The sequence below is a fragment of the Meles meles genome, chromosome 20 (genome assembly GCF_922984935.1).
Source record: "Meles meles chromosome 20, mMelMel3.1 paternal haplotype, whole genome shotgun sequence".
Classification (NCBI taxonomy): domain Eukaryota; kingdom Metazoa; phylum Chordata; class Mammalia; order Carnivora; family Mustelidae; genus Meles; species Meles meles.
In genome coordinates, this window is record NC_060085.1 from 5,113,595 (window position 1) to 5,129,254 (window position 15,660).

Sequence of the window (15,660 nt, forward strand, 5' to 3'; positions counted from 1 at the left end):
ACCCTCCTGACACCAACCCCACCCCTTCGACTGCCCACAACACACTCAATCTGACCTTCTGAGCTCAGATGAAACAGCAGACCCCGCAAGGACCCTCTGTCCAGGCTGCAACCCCGGCCCTCCAACCTGCACTTAAACATCAGACTTCCATGGACCCCAACCCCAAGCCCATGCTGTAGCCCCCTGACCCTCTCCCTTTTTTTTTTTAAGATTTTATTTATTTATTTGACAGAGAGAGCTCACAAGTAGACAGAGAGGCAGGCAGAGGCGGGGTGAAGCAGGCTCCCTGCTGAGCAGAGAGTCCTGGCTTGATCCCAGGACCCTGGGATCATGACCTGAGCCGAAAGCAGAGGTTTTAACCCACTGAGCCACCCAGGCGCCCCCTGACACCCCTTTTTTAAAGATTTTATTTATTTATTTGACAGATCACAAGTAGGCAGAGAGGCAGGTGGGGGTTGGGGGAAGAAGAAGGCTCCCTGCTGAGCAGAGAGCCCGATGCAGTGCTCGATCCCAGGATCCTGAGATCATGACCCGAGCCAAAGGCAGAGGCTTAACCCACTGAGCCACCCAGGCACTCCTAAGCCCCCTGCCCCTTATTAGGAACCATAGGTACCGCCCCCATTCGGTCAGCTCAGGGCAGGCCCTCACGGGACCCGGGCCACCTGGGATGTAAGCAGCACCTCAGGCTTCAGCCCCTCATTCCCCCCAACACTGTCTCCCTCCAGGTCTCCTACGATGTTAATGGTTTCTGTGAGCGGAACCGGGACGTTCTCTTCTCTGACCTCATAGAGCTGATGCAGACCAGTGAGCAGTGAGTGGCCTCCGGGCACAAAGCTGGGGCATGGGGGGGCTGGGGGATTAGGCCAGGACCCTCTCCATCTTCCCGTGAGCTCCCATCATGCTTTGTGTGGGTGGCTGTCTGCAGGGACAGCGTTTCTAGGGACTGGTTCTGATTCAACAGCAGCCTGAGGGCTACAGGAAGAAGTAAGGAGAACCCTAGGGGCAGTTCCTTATGGCCCGTCCAGGTCTCCCCTGTGCAAGCCCAGCTGATGCGGGGTGTAGACAGTGTCCCCTGGTGCACCGTGAGAACACATCGCACCTGGCCTTCTTCCTGTATTGACACATGGACCCATTTCCCTGACCACAGCTGCACACCAGGTTCCATTTTTTGCCTTTTTAACTTCCAAATGTAATTCAAGCCCTGCCGTGGGCTGGGCACCATTTCCTGGGACCAGTAGGGATGGAGATTGAACAGGTCAGAGAACACAGGGGCCCTCATTGAGTGGAGAGCCAAGTGGGGAGCAGGCATGCAACCAGGAAAAAGGGCAGATAGTAATATGGCATCGCAAGAAAGGCGGTCAGGAAAAGGCTGAAATCTGACTCCTGGGCCAAGAACAGGAGCGTCCTCTGAGCTGGGTACAAATGCACTTGGCCCTGGACCTGGGACATCAGGGTCTGCCCTGTAACGAGCGTCCCGGGTGCCTCCTCCAGACCCACGGGCACATCTGAATTTGCGATCCTGCGGTCTGGAGCGCGCGGTCTGTTACATTCCACATCCACGTAGAATCTAAGCTATGCACAACACGACTTGAAAACCAGCTTCTTCGGGTACAACTTGCATGCCATGAAACACACCCAACTTCAGAAGTGATTTTTTTAAACGTATAGAGCTTTGCAGCCATGACCACTACCCAACTGGGACCATTTGCAGAAGCCAGAAGGACAAAAGCGTCTCTCCGGTTCTCACCATCACACCCCCACATTCAGGGAGCACTGTGCTCCCCTGGGAGAGGGCACCCAAGGTTCAGCTGCCCTCTGACTCCTCCTGTCCCCCCCCCCCCCCCCGCTCTGCCCAGGGCCTTCCTCCGGATGCTCTTCCCTGAGAAGCTGGATGTGGACAAGAAGGGCCGCCCCAGCACGGCTGGCTCCAAGATCAAGGTGGGCCTGGGGCAGGAGAGAGAGGAGCTGGGCCTGGGGAGGGCTGGGGACTGTCCTCTACCCGTCCTGCCGTCTGTCTTTCATGCGTCCTGGGGCCTCCGCACCCCCCCCCCACCGGCACCCTCTGTGCAGCAGGGTTTTCTTCCAGCTCTGGGGTTAGTAGGGGCTGGACCAGTTTCCTTGGAGTCCCCCCAACTCTCTAAATCCGAAAGTGAACAATCATCTTAATACTGTTTTGGTCGGGGCGCCTGGGTGGCTCAGTGGGTTAAGCCTCTGCCTTCAGCTCAGGTCATGATCTCAGGGTCTCTGGGATCGAGCCCCGTATCGGGCTCTCTGCTTGGCGGGGAGCCTGCTTCCTCCCCTCTCTGGCTGCTGCTCTGCCTACTTGTAATCTCTCTCTCTCTCTCTCTCTCTCTCTCTCTCAATCTGTAAAAAAGAAAAAAAAATTTAAAAAAAAAATACTGTTTTGGTCTTTTGGTTCTTTGCCACTTTAATTTGAATTGTGATCAAAGTTACATAAAATGTACCGTCTCAACCATCGTTACGTGTACAGCTCGGTGGCATGAACCACACCACCCCCACCCTCCATCTCCAGAACTTTCCATCACCCCAAACTGTCTCCAGAACTTTCTCCAGAACTTTCCATCTTTCCACACTGAAACTCTGTCCCCACAAAGAATGGAATCCCCACCCCCTGCCCCAGCCCTGGCTCCCACCATCTCCTCTCCTGTCTGTGTGGACGGGAACTCCTCTGGGGACCTCCTGGGAGTGGGATGTGTCCTGTGGGATGTGTCCTTCTGTGGCTGGCTTACCTCACTCAGCAAAATGTCCTCAGAGTCCGTCCATGTTGAGGCAGATATCAGGACGTCCTTCCTTTTGAAGGCTGAAGTCTTAAAGCTATGAATGGAGCTCATTTGTCCAATCCATTCCTCCATGGATGGACACTCAGGTTGTTTTCACCTTTTCCCTACGGTGAATAATGCTGCTGCCAACTGGGTGTCCCATTCTAAAAATCTCTTCATAACCACGCTCTGGGCACTTGCCAGTGCAGGCAGCCAACGTGGGACACGTTACAGATATGGGACTAGTCGCACCCGGGGCTTGGGGAGACCAAGGCTCAGAGCAGCAGTCACTGGCCTGGATCACACAGCAGAGCCACAGTCCACATCAAGCTCTCCCAGGCCACTCTCTCCAGTCCCCCGACCTGGAACAATGTCCTTCCTAGTCTCTTCCAAGGGACTCAAATGCACAACCCAAGGCGCGCGCACACACACACACACAGAGGATTCCCTACTTGCAAAGAAGTAGTCCCCCCAAAAGGACAGGCAGGAATGTTCAATGCAACATGCTCTCCTGAGAGCTCTGTTAGTCCATCAACAAACGTTCGCTGAGCACTTGCTAGGCGCCAGATGAAGCGGTGGGTGCTGCAGGCAGGGGAGCTGCTGGTCTGAGGCCCGAGGATCAGGCAGACCCACAGTATCAGGTCCCCACGGTGTGCACTAGGGGAAGAATGCGCAGGCCAGGGACGGCGGGCCCCGTGGCTCGCCGGGAGCCGGCCCGATGTGTCCCATCTCCTGGGCCTGGATTCGGGGTGGGAGGAGAGAGGGTCCAAGGGTCCCATCTGTGCACCCATCCCCGCCTTCTCCTCCGCCTCAGAAACAAGCCAATGACCTGGTGGGCACGCTGAAGAGGTGTACCCCTCACTACATCCGCTGCATCAAGCCCAATGAGACCAAGAAGCCCCGTGACTGGGAAGAGAGCAGGTAACCACCAGGGGCACCAGTCCAGCCAGCCTGTCCCCCCAGACCGACCCTCCTCCCAGAGCCTGCCCAGAATCACAGGACCCATCCCAAGGCTGAGCGAGGCTGACCCCTAGGACCAGTGCGAAACTCCTCAGGGGTCCCGGGGTTCTACCTGGCACCCACCAAGACCCCCGGACTCCAGGGATGAGCAGAACCGAGTGTAGAGTGACCCAGGGACTAGCGCAGTCCCCTCTGTCCTCAAACCCTAGGACGCACCCCGAGAACCCTGGAACCGACCACAGAACTCACACAGGCCCCTCCCCCTAGAAGGCAGACCCCCACCCCACCGAACTGACTCCCGGACACTGAAGTCACCCCCTCCCCCACCCAAACTGCCCCCAGCACGAATCCAGACCCCCTGGTCGCGCATCTGCCCTCCCCATCCCGGCTCAGCAGCAGCCCCCGCCCCCGCCCCCGCTCCAGACCAGGGAGCACAGGAGACTCACACTGCCTCCCCCTCAGGGTCAAGCACCAGGTGGAGTACCTAGGCCTAAAGGAGAACATCAGGGTGCGCCGGGCTGGCTTCGCCTACCGCCGCCAGTTCGCCAAGTTCCTGCAGAGGTGAGGCTCCCCTGCCTGCCCCCCGCGCCCACCGCCAGCCCGCAGAGGAGCGGCCAGCACGGACATGCACCCCAAACCTTCCCACACCCTCTGCCTCCAGGTACGCCATCCTGACCCCTGAGACGTGGCCCCAGTGGCGTGGGGATGAACGTCGGGGAGTCCAGCACCTGCTCCGGGCGGTGAACATGGAGCCAGACCAGTACCAGATGGGGAGCACCAAGGTCTTTGTCAAGAACCCTGAGTCGGTGAGTGTGAGAGACACCTGCATCCCCGCACGGGCGCGGGTCCGGCTCTTTAGGCCCCTTTATGGCTCGGGCCTGTTGCCTTACCCCCTCAGAGCCTCCGTTTCTTCATCTGGAAAGTGGGGAGAGTGGTAGCCCCCAGCAGGATGGGGGTGAGGCTCAGACAAAACAGGAAGTCCGCTATGCGGCGTGTGGCAGGTAGCGAGTGCTCAGAAAAACCCAAATGAGCCGGACAGGCACGGGGGCCAGGAGGCAGATGGGGAAACTCGTAACCCACGAGGGGCAAGAACTCACAGCTTCTCCAGAATGTCGCTTGTCCCTTGTTTCCTTCTTTCGGCTTTCTTCCTTTTTTTACTAAGACCCTTCTGTGCTTTCTCCTCTCCTATGTTTTCTTACCTCTTCCCTCCTTCCTTCCTTCGTGAGCACACTGAGTCCCTGGGTCTGAGACTCTCGTCAACGCGGGGGTTGACTGATCCCAAGACCTGCCCCAGGCCCTGAGCGGCGGCAGACAAACCTGACTCCGCATTCTCCACGCACAAACCATCCCTCCTGCACGGCACCGGCTCTAAGCCTTTGAGCAAGAGGCTGGGAGGGCCACCAACGCGAAGCTGCGTCTGCTCGCAGGGAGAAAACGAAGTCACAATGACAGATCTGTGCTGGGACCTACTGTAAGCGCGGTGACTGTCGTTGACCGTGCTGTGTTATAGACTGGGAACTTGCTCCGAGCTCATCTCCCCTGTTCTCACACCACAGAAAAAGAAACGGTAACCGTCGGAGCTAGCTAGCCTAGGAGGCCATCATTCTGTAACACATACATGTATCAAATCAAGGCCTGCGCACCTTAAATTTACACATTGTTATATGTCAGTTAGATCTCAATAAACCTGGGGAGGGGGTCTTTTAAACAGCAACAATGACAAGGAGAACAAAAATCAGGGCCAAGAGGAGGTGGGGCGCCCGGCTGGCTGTCCGTGGGGCATGCAACTCTTGGTCTCAGGGTTGGAAGTTTAAGCCCCCACGTTAGGTGTAGAGATTACTTAAAAATAAAATCTTAAAAAATAAATAACTAAAAAGGCAGGGCAAGGAATCCCCTTGGGTGGCCTGCGTGGCCACCTGCTTCCATACCAGGACTGGAGAGCAAGCCGGGAGCTGGCTATCTGATGAGATATGCTAGCTCACTGCACTCCCGTGCAAATCTTATGTCCCCCAGCCTGGGCCCAGCTGGAGCCCTGGGGAGAGGGCTGCCGCCTGCCCAGGCCTGGCGAGGTGCCTCACCGCCTGCATGGTCCGAGTACCTGCCCCACCAACCACTCAGGGACTTGAAGGCAACTGGATTGTCCAGATGATTCCCTTGACCTTACTGTAACTTACAAGTGACTGTTCCCTCATCAAACCAGATACATAACACAGTGGAGAGGAGACTCTGGAGACTTCACTGCTACAAAAATTGCTGGGGCTCCTGGTTGGTTCAGTGAGTAGAGGTGTGACTCTTGGTCTCAGGGTCATGTGTTCAAACCCTGCGTTGGGCATAGAGGAAAGAAAGAGAAAGAGAGGAGAGAAGGAGAAAGAGAGAGGAAGGAGGGAGGGAGGGGAAGAAAGAAAGGAGAGAAAGGGGGAAAGGAAAGGAAGGGAATGGGAAGGAAAGGGGAAGGGAAGGAAACGAAATGAAAGGGAAGGGACGGAAAAGGGAAGAAAAAGAAAAAGGAAAGGGAAGGGAAGGGAAGGAGAAGGAAAGGGAAAGGAAGGGAAGGGAAAGGGAGAAAAGGAAAAAGGAAGGGAAGGAAGGAAGGAAAAAAGAGAAGAAAATTATCTTGGGTGCTCAGGCTCTTCTTGGTCCCCCAAACTTGTCTGTACCTCCCTCTAGACCTTCTCCCTATAGATGTATTTGCTCCAAGAAATAAGAACAGTCTTTGGGACACCTGGGTGGCGCAGTCAGTTCAGTACCCGAATCTTGGTTTTGGCTCAGGTCATGATCTCAGGGTCATGAGATGGAGCCGGGTGTGGGGCTCTGAGCTCAGCCCGGAGTCCACGGAAGACTCTCTCTTCCTCTCCCCTTGGCCCCTCCCCCCATCGCTCTCATTCTCTCTCAAATAAACCTTTTTTAAATTTTTAAAAATTGACCCTGGCTAAGACTATATAAGGTAAAGTCAAATTCTGACCCAAAAATGCAGTCAGCACACGTTGAGGTGAGGAAGATGAACTGGCTGGAAATAATGACGTTCGCAAAGGGAAAATTTTGGTGGAAACATTTTGTAAGGAAACAAGAAAGGCTGAAAATTTGCACGGGACAAAACTAATCCCAATGAGAATCATTTTAGTAAAATGAAAACAGAAGAAACAAACATGGGAACAGTTTTATGACTGTTTATAACTGGGCTGTATCAAAACTGATCAAATTAACTTACCCTAATGGAGTTGGGGACTTTCTCAACCACAAATGCACTTACCCAGATGATTCTGACTTGGAATCCGTGTCTTGTAAACACGGACCCAAAATATCCTTGATGTTTTACGCACGTGCCGGCCTTCACTGCCCATCAGGCTGGGCGTGTTCATTTCCGGTGGCTACTGTAACAAGTATCATCAGCTGGATAGCTTAAGTCAACAGAAATTAATTTCCTCATGTTTCTGAAGGCCAGAAATCCAAAATGAAGGTGTCAACAGGGCTGTGCTCCCGCTAAAGTCTCCAGGGAAGATCTTTGACTCTCCCCTAACATCTGGTGGTCGCCCGCTGTCCTTGCCATTCCTGATCACCCTGGTCTCTGCCTCTGTCACCGCATGGCCTCGTCCTCTGTGTCTGGGTCCAAAAGTCCCTCTTGGAAGGACACCAGTCATACTGGACTGAGGGCCCAGCCTACTCCAGTATGACCTCATTTTAACTTGATTGCATCTGCAAATATGCTCTTTCCAGCCAAGGTCACATTCACAGCTTCCCAGTGGACATGAATTTGGGGGTGGGGAGAAACACTATTTGAGCCAGTACACTAAGATAACCTCAGATCTGGGGCCCATCTCACACACCGTAACCACATGCAGCTCTGCCCTCAGCACATGAAGGAGATGAACTTTATTTTTAAAAAGATTTCATTTATTTGAAAGAGAGAGAGAAAGAGCACGAGTAGGGAGAGAGGCAGAGAGAAGCAGACTCCCTGCTGAGCTAGGACCCTGACTCAGGGCTCCATTCCTGGACCCTGGGATCATGACCTGAGCCAAAGGCAGACACTTAACTGACTGAGCCACCCAGGTGCCCTGAAGGAGATGAATTTTTTTTTTTTTTAAGATTTTGTTTATATATTTGAGAGAGAGAGCACAAGCAGGGGAGGGGCAGAGGGAGAGGATCAAGCGGACTCCCCACTGATCAGGGAGCCCAATGTGGGGCTTGAAACCAGGACCCCAGGTTCATGACCTGAGCCAAAGTCAGTCATTCAAGCGACTGAGCCACCCAGACGCCCTGGAAGGAGATGAATTTTAAATTCTGTAGACAGGAAGATTCCTTTCCCAAATTGAAAATGAATACCCTTCCTGAGCAGAAATAACAAGGTTGCAGGACACTCATCCCATCTGCCCTAAACAGCTGAGGCAGAGAGGACTGCTGGTTGACCTCCAGTTCAGCAAGTTCTTTATTCACACTTGACGTTGTCTCGGCAAAGTGCAGAATGTACTTATGTGTCCTCCAGACACCCTACACGAGGCATTACTTAGGCATAATTTGCACACAGACACACTGACCCAATATCAGTCTGAGAAACAAAGGGGATATGGAAACTCCACTTGATTCCCTGCAGGCCGTGAAGCTTTAATCTTGGTGGGGTTAGGATTCCTTCCTGGTGAAAAGATCCCCACCTCTCGTGAACACTTATAAACACCCACAGCTTTAAAAGTATGTAAAGATTAATTTATTTTAGAGAATGAGCCAGGGGAAGGGGCAGAAGGAGAGGAAGAGGGAGAGAGAGCGAGCATGAGTGGGGGGAGGGACAGACGGAGAGGGAGAGAGAAAGAGAGAAGTGACTCCCTGCTGAGGACAGACCCCCCCCCCATGGGGGTCAATCTCACGACTCTGAGATCTGAGATCATGACCCAAGCCAAAAATCAAAAGTCGGACGCTCAACCAAGCCACCCAGGTGCATCTCCAAACATACTTTTTATTTTTTTAAGCTTTTTATTTATTTATTTGACAGAGAGAAATCACAAGTAGGCAGAGCAGCAGGCAGAGAGAGAGGAGGAAGCAGGCTCCCTGCTGAGCAGAGAGCCCGATGTGGGGCTCGATCCCAGGACCCTGAGATCATGACCTGAGACGAAGGCAGAGGCTTAACCCACTGAGCCACCCAGGCGCCCCTAAACATACTTTTTAACGTGCATTTGAACCAAGTATCTACAGAATTACTTTAGTCCTTGCAGGGAACCCTGGGGTTTCTGGGAAACATCAACCATCTTGGTCAGTGAAGCAGATAGCCAGGCTTTTAGCAGTGATGTGGTATTTGTGTATCTGACAAATCCCTCTGGGTGAAGTGCTAATTATTTTCCTAAAGAAAGACTCATTTTATTTATAGTATTTCCCATTCCAATATATCACTGATTGACAATGCTGTCCCTTTTATCACTAAATTGGTTTGAAATTACAACATTCCCCAGTCATCTGTCCTATTCCACTAGGTTGTTCTTTTTTTTTTTTAAGATTTTATTTATTTATTTGACAGATAGAGATCACAAGTAGGCAGAGAGGCAGGCAGAGAGAGAGAGAGAGAGAGGAGGAAGCAGGCTCCCTGCTGAGCAGAGAGCCCAATGCGGGGCTCGATCCCTGTGACCTGAGCCAAAGGCAGAGGCTTTAACCCACTGAGCCACCCAGGCACCCCTCCACTAGGTTGTTCTATTCCACAGTCAGCACCCCATTGTTATTACTATAGACTTATAAGTTTTCATATCCAGTAGGCTCCTTTCCTTGATATGTTCACGGTTATTATTCTAAGTGAAGGGACATCCTTCATGGCATTTCAACTGACTTGCTCTAATAGAGTTTATACCCTAAGACACCTCTGGACTCAAAAGTCTGCTCTCTGCAAAAGCTCTTTTCCAGGGCCGCTAGGTATGGCTGCGCAGGTTGTGCACTATACAACTACCTGGTCTCCAGGTACATCACAGTTCTATGTGTCAGATTTTGATATTTACAGTATTTTGTTGGTTTTCTAAGATGCACATTGGTTCACGTTTCTAACGTCTCTGAAATCGGGGTGCACCTCACATGGGTGGCATGCATAACTTGATTAGCAATGTGAGAAACGGCGTTGTTACACCACTTCAGGCAAGACAACACAGCTAGGAAGACAACACAGCTTCAAAGAGCTGGGATTTGAACCCTGCAAGACCGGCCCACAATGCGAGGGCTTGTGCTCCATATTGGGAGGGAACCCTGGGTCGAGTCATTGGGAAGAAAAAAAAAATATTTGCCATAGTGTGTGAACATGGGTGCAGGTGCTGGTAAGCAAAAGCAAGTGGGCGGGGTGGGGTCGGAGAAAGACCCACCGCCCCTCCCTCTCGCCCAGCTCTTCCTTCTGGAGGAGATGCGAGAGCGCAAGTTCGATGGCTTTGCCCGCACCATCCAGAAGGCCTGGAGGCGCCATGTGGCAGTCCGGAAGTACGAGGAGATGCGGGAGGAAGGTGAGAGGCCGCAGGCGGGAGGCTCAGGGTGGGGACAGGTGGACTTGGAGGAGCCAGGCCACAACCTCTGCCCCCGACCCGGTGTCCCCACAGCTTCCAACATCCTGCTGAACAAGAAGGAGCGGAGACGGAACAGCATTAATCGGAACTTCGTCGGGGACTACCTGGGGCTGGAGGAGCGGCCGGAGCTGCGTCAGTTCCTGGGCAAGAGGGAACGCGTGGACTTCGCTGACTCGGTCACCAAGTACGACCGCCGCTTCAAGGTGAGGCTCTAACAGGCGGGCGCGTCTGGGACCCTGGCCCCAGCCTGGCACCCCCACCAGAGGCGCCCCCTCAGCTGGCCCAGACACACCTGTCCACTGGTATATATCCACCTAGCCTCGACACACCTGCCCTGCCACAGATGCACCCTCAACTGGGCCAGACACGCCTGTGCGCTAGTACACACGCAACTAGCCTAGATACGTCTGCTATTAAGCAGGCCCCGATGGAGCCCAGACACACCTGTCCATCGCATACACTGTCCCCTGGCCAGACACGGCTGTCTGCAATTATACACTTCCCTCGCCCGGAAGCCCTGACCGTAGGGCCACCCCCATTTGCCCTGGACACACCTGTCCATTAGGTGCACCCTCCGCCAGTCTAGACAGGCGTGTCGGTTGGATGTATCTTCATCTGGTGCAGATACACCTGTGCCCAGGTACACTCTCCTCTGGCCTCGGCACCCATGCCCGGCAGCTATGCATCCGCCTCTCCCGTAGCTGTTCCCTGGCCCGGGACTCCCCCCCCAGCCCATATATCCGTACTTAACCTCCTATCTCTTACATAATCAACTCCTCATACACCCTCACGGGGAGGGAAACACTCGGCTGACCTGTCCTTCCCCTGCCTGAGGTTGATGCCCCGGAGCCAGGTGGCCCGTGCCCGGGGCTCCGGCCACCAGCTCTGCTCCTGCATCCTCACAGCCCATCAAAAGGGACTTGATCCTGACGCCCAAGTGTGTGTATATAATCGGACGGGAGAAGGTGAAGAAGGGACCAGAGAAGGGCCAGGTGCGTGAGGTCCTGAAGAAGAAGCTGGAGATCCAAGCCCTCCGTGGAGTTTCTCTCAGGTGAGGCCAGGCCCTCCCCCGCCCCAGTCGCCCTCATCTGCCCCCTTGTCATCCTCAGCTGCCCTCACACTTGTCACCCATCTGTCACCCCGACCATCTAACCTACCTCTATGCCCGTAACCCTCTCCTGGCCCTACCTGCCACCTTCCCCTGCGTCCACACTCATCATCCTCATGTGCCAAGAGCACCTGTCCCCTCCCCGGACGCTGCTCGGTGACCACCTTCCCCAGCCACTCGCCGCCACCTCTCGCCTTTTCCCCCACCTGCATCAGCCCTCCCTCCCCTCGCCCTACCGTCCCCGTCGCACCTCACATGTCAGTCCTGCCCCCCTCACCGGCCTTCCCGCCCACCCCTCCCCCAGCACGAGGCAGGACGACTTCTTCATCCTCCAAGAAGACGCCGCCGACAGCTTCCTGGAGAGCGTCTTCAAGACGGAGTTCGTCAGCCTCCTGAGCAAGCGCTTCGAGGAGGCGGCGCGGAGGGCGCTGCCCCTCACCTTCAGCGACACGTACGCCCCCGCCCCCACCCCCGGGCTGGGCTGGGCCCAGCGCCCCCTCTCCCGCCCCGCCGCCCCGGCCAGCTTGGGGAGTGGGCGTCCCCGCAGCTTCCTCCTCTCCCCACAGACTACAGTTCCGAGTGAAGAAGGAGGGCTGGGGCGGAGGTGGCACCCGCAGTGTCACTTTCTCCCGTGGCTCCGGCGACGTGGCGATGCTCAAGGCGAGCGGCCGGTCCCTCACAGTCAGCGTGGGCGACGGGTTGCCCAAGAGCTCCAGTGAGTCTGCGCAGAGCTGGGGGCGGAGCCAAAGAGGCGGAGCCTGATGAGGCGGGGCCAGCGAGGGGGACTAAGGCTGTGGGGGCGGAGCCACTGAGGTCGGCCCCGAGCTGGTGAGGGCCACGGAGGGGTGGGTCGAGAAAGACGTAAGGAGAAGGACGCAGCTACAGAGAGGGCAGCTACAGAGAGGGTCAGCGAGGTAACCAATGAATGGAAGAGAAACGTTGAGGGGGCGTGGTCAGACGAATACCCGCCCCCCTCTCCCGACAGTGGGCGGACCTAGAGAACCGGGCCAATGAGAGCTGGGTCTTGGGGGGCTGAGCCACTTATTGGGCAGAGCCGCTTCTCAGTAACTACGGGGCGGAGTCGATGGGACAGCCAGGGAACCGGCGGGGCGGAGTCTGGGGCGGAGCCACAGAGTGGACTGGACTTGTGGGCGGGGCCAAGAGCCTGCTGTGGTCTGGTCATCACTCAAATCCCCCAATCCTTTCCCATTTCAGAGCCTACACGGAAGGGAATGGCCCAAGGAAAACCTCGAAGGTCAGCCCAGGCCCCTACCCGGGCAGCCCCGGGGCCTCCCAGAGGTGAGGCGACGTGTTTTCCCTTGTCTCTTGTGTGCTCCAAGACCCAAGCCACGCCAGCTGTCAACAGATAGAGCAGACCACTCTGTTCTCTGCCCAGAACTCTCCACAGCTCCCCCTCTTCCACAGATTACAGACTAAGCTTAGTCGGATCTAGGGCCCTTCAGAAGCCAAACCCAGCTAACCACCAACCTTTCTCTTCTCCCATCGTATACTCCTGTCACTCAAGCTACATCGTACTCTGTCGGTTTAACAAATTTGTTCTTATCTCCAAGCCTTTACTTGGGCTGTTTACTCCTCTTGCGTCCCACATTTTCACTTAGCTTGAGCTCCTACTCATCCTCCAAGACCCACCCACAAAAGCCCACCTACAGAAGAGGATGGGGGAATTCTAACCCCTGCAGAGCCTCCCTCTGGACCAGTCCTTACCATGCTTCGTTGAGCATGTGACTGGTTGCCTCCTCCCTCAGCCTGGGATCTTGGGAGCTAAGTCCTCCCCAAATCCTACCTTCACCCTGATAAATGCTCCCACCCTTCCTCCTGCAACAGGCCTGGGCCACAATGGGGTGCCTCCTTCTGCCAGAAGTGGGCCCCTGCCCCTGGAGATCACATCTGGAAGGGGCTCCCAGCAGCCTTTCCGGGGTCCTCCATCCTCAGCCCTGAGAGCCAGTAGACGCCCCCGGGCACGCCCCCCCTCGGAGCACAACACAGAATTCCTTAACGTGCCTGACCAGGGTGTGGCAGGGTAAGTGAGTTAAGAGGGGAGCCCCAGGAGGTGGACGGGGGGCAGGGGAGTGTCTGGGCTGTGATGACGGCTCCCTGTGCCCACAGCATGCAGAGAAAGCGCAGTGTGGGGCAGCGACCTGTGCCGGGCGTTGGCCGACCCAAGCCCCAACCTCGGATGCATGGCCCGCGGTGCCGGGCACTGTACCAGTACGTGGGCCAAGATGTGGACGAGCTGAGCTTCAACGTGAACGAGGTTATCGAGATCCTCTTGGAAGGTGTGTGTTCCAGGCCAGAGAGGGGAGGAGTCAGAACCCTGACACAGCCAGGCAACACCCCATTCCTGCACACCCTTCCCAAGGAGAACAGAAACAACCAGCGCCCACTAAAGATACGCTCTTCCGAGCCAGTGACTGCATAGGCTAGAAGGCCTTGGGTCTGAAGTTTCCCTCCTAAGACACTGGGGGCCTGGCCTCCCAGCACCATGACCAGTCCCTGGGGCCTCATTTTTCTCTCCTGTCGAGCACAGTGCTAATAACAGAACCTACCGCACCCCTTGTCAGTCATGTCTGGATGGGCCAGGCCACCCTCCTCCCTTAGTCCACTAGGCTGCCCCCCACCCAGAGGGGCTTGGGACTCAGCATCATCCTCTGTGGGTAAACGGGGAGCCCCAAAGGGGTCACTCACTGGTCCATCATGGGGATTGAGGGGAGGCACCTGTAGAAAGAGATGAGGGACGAGCGCAAGAGAATGGCCTAGAACATGACAGAATGTGAGGCAGTGGCAGGAAAAACCACTTGTCCGTCCGTCCCTCCCTCCTTTCCATCTGTTGACAGTTCTCTTTTCAGCGTCTGCCTTCTGCCACACCAGTGGCGATGACTAACACAGGCAGAGAGCCAGCATGAAGGCTTTCTCCTGGGTGGGCTGGACACTGCCTCACGCTCCCTTCTCACCCACAGATGCCTCAGGCTGGTGGAAAGGCCGGTTGCATGGCCAGGAGGGCCTCTTCCCAGGAAACTACGTGGAGAAGATCTGAGAGGAGGCCCAGATTCTGCCTCCTGCCTGCCCGCCTGCCTGCCAGGGAACCAGGCCCCGCCGGCGAGGGCCTCATTTTCCTTGGCTGCGTTAGCCAGAAGGTCCAGCCCAGTGGCCTCCAGCCCAGCCCAGCCTAACTCAGGGCCTGGGTCTGGGGGTCACCACCGCAGCCCCCCCAGGGCCCTGGCCTCCCCCCATGTCACACACGTTGCCTCCTGTGTCAAACAGGGCTAACAGCATGAATCTACCTCCCAGCTGCCTTGTGAGTATACATGAGTTACGTCCTGTCGGCAAAGTGCCAAGCACAGTTGGGGACACCTTGACGAGCAAGACTCCCCTTCTTCCGTCATCACTGAGGCAATAAACATTTGCCAGGTGAAAGTGTGAATTACTTTACCAGGCGCCAACCAGAATTACCTTCTCACAAGGCTGAGGGAGAAGCGGCAAATACTCCATTGCAGGTCAAAACTGGGGGCCGAGAGAAGGCATCCTGGCCTTCCTGTAGAAAATAGCCTGGGGGGGGGGGTCCTGTCAGCTTTGAATCTGCAGGCTCCAAACCCATCCGGGACCTGATTGGACCCTGAGGAAGGAGGCAGGTCCCACATGGCCCATCACCACCCAGTCTGGGCCAACCCTGGCCCCTGCACCCGCCCCCCTGCCCTCTTAGCCCTCCCTCACCTGGGGTCAGGACCGGTTCCGATATGCAAGGGCCCTGGCTTTCTGCACCTATTGCCATGGATTTAGGGGGTCAGCCTCACTACTGGTCTCCCCAGATGCTTCCAAGCCAGTGATGGAGTCTGAGCCTTTGGGGATCCTGACGTGGGCTGAGCCTAAGTATCCCGACTTCCCAAACGGACACCCACTCTGGGCTCAGACCCTCAAGGAGCAGTCTGGGAGAGACGGAGCCAAGCCGGTGGGGTCAGGACTGGGTCAGAGAAGGGACAGGGGCTGGGGCAGGGGACGGGGACGCAGAGAGAGGGTGGGCATTGCTGGAGGAGCCAAGAAGGAGGAAAAGGGTCTGGGGCCACGGATCTTGAGGGCAAACGCCACATACAACGATCCAGGCTGTGACAGGAGAACTCGGGCAGAGGACACCTAAGCAGCCGGAGGATGGGAGACGGGCTATCAGAGAAAGACGGGCCAGTAGCCCCTTCTGCAGGATCTGAACCCTCTCTCTTCCGTCCCTACCTTGGGAAGCTGAGTGTGGCCGAAAAAAAAAAAAAAAAATCCCAAGGTTGCC

The 15,660-nt window shown here is 55.8% G+C and overlaps 1 protein-coding gene across 2 annotated transcripts in view; it reads left to right on the plus strand.

Annotated features, from left to right (window-relative positions):
• Positions 1 to 15,660, plus strand: part of MYO1F (myosin IF) — a 31,849-nt gene extending 16,189 nt beyond the window's left edge. For both annotated transcript variants that reach the window (XM_045991459.1, XM_045991460.1), the window contains 14 exons: positions 726 to 811; positions 1,857 to 1,938; positions 3,595 to 3,701; positions 4,203 to 4,301; positions 4,402 to 4,546; positions 10,084 to 10,198; positions 10,292 to 10,461; positions 11,164 to 11,309; positions 11,671 to 11,817; positions 11,933 to 12,081; positions 12,582 to 12,665; positions 13,212 to 13,407; positions 13,494 to 13,663; positions 14,345 to 15,660. In XM_045991459.1, the coding sequence (XP_045847415.1) occupies positions 726 to 811; positions 1,857 to 1,938; positions 3,595 to 3,701; positions 4,203 to 4,301; positions 4,402 to 4,546; positions 10,084 to 10,198; positions 10,292 to 10,461; positions 11,164 to 11,309; positions 11,671 to 11,817; positions 11,933 to 12,081; positions 12,582 to 12,665; positions 13,212 to 13,407; positions 13,494 to 13,663; positions 14,345 to 14,421 (1,773 nt within the window). In that variant the 3' untranslated portion in view covers positions 14,422 to 15,660. The remainder of the gene's footprint in view (positions 1 to 725; positions 812 to 1,856; positions 1,939 to 3,594; positions 3,702 to 4,202; positions 4,302 to 4,401; positions 4,547 to 10,083; positions 10,199 to 10,291; positions 10,462 to 11,163; positions 11,310 to 11,670; positions 11,818 to 11,932; positions 12,082 to 12,581; positions 12,666 to 13,211; positions 13,408 to 13,493; positions 13,664 to 14,344) is intronic.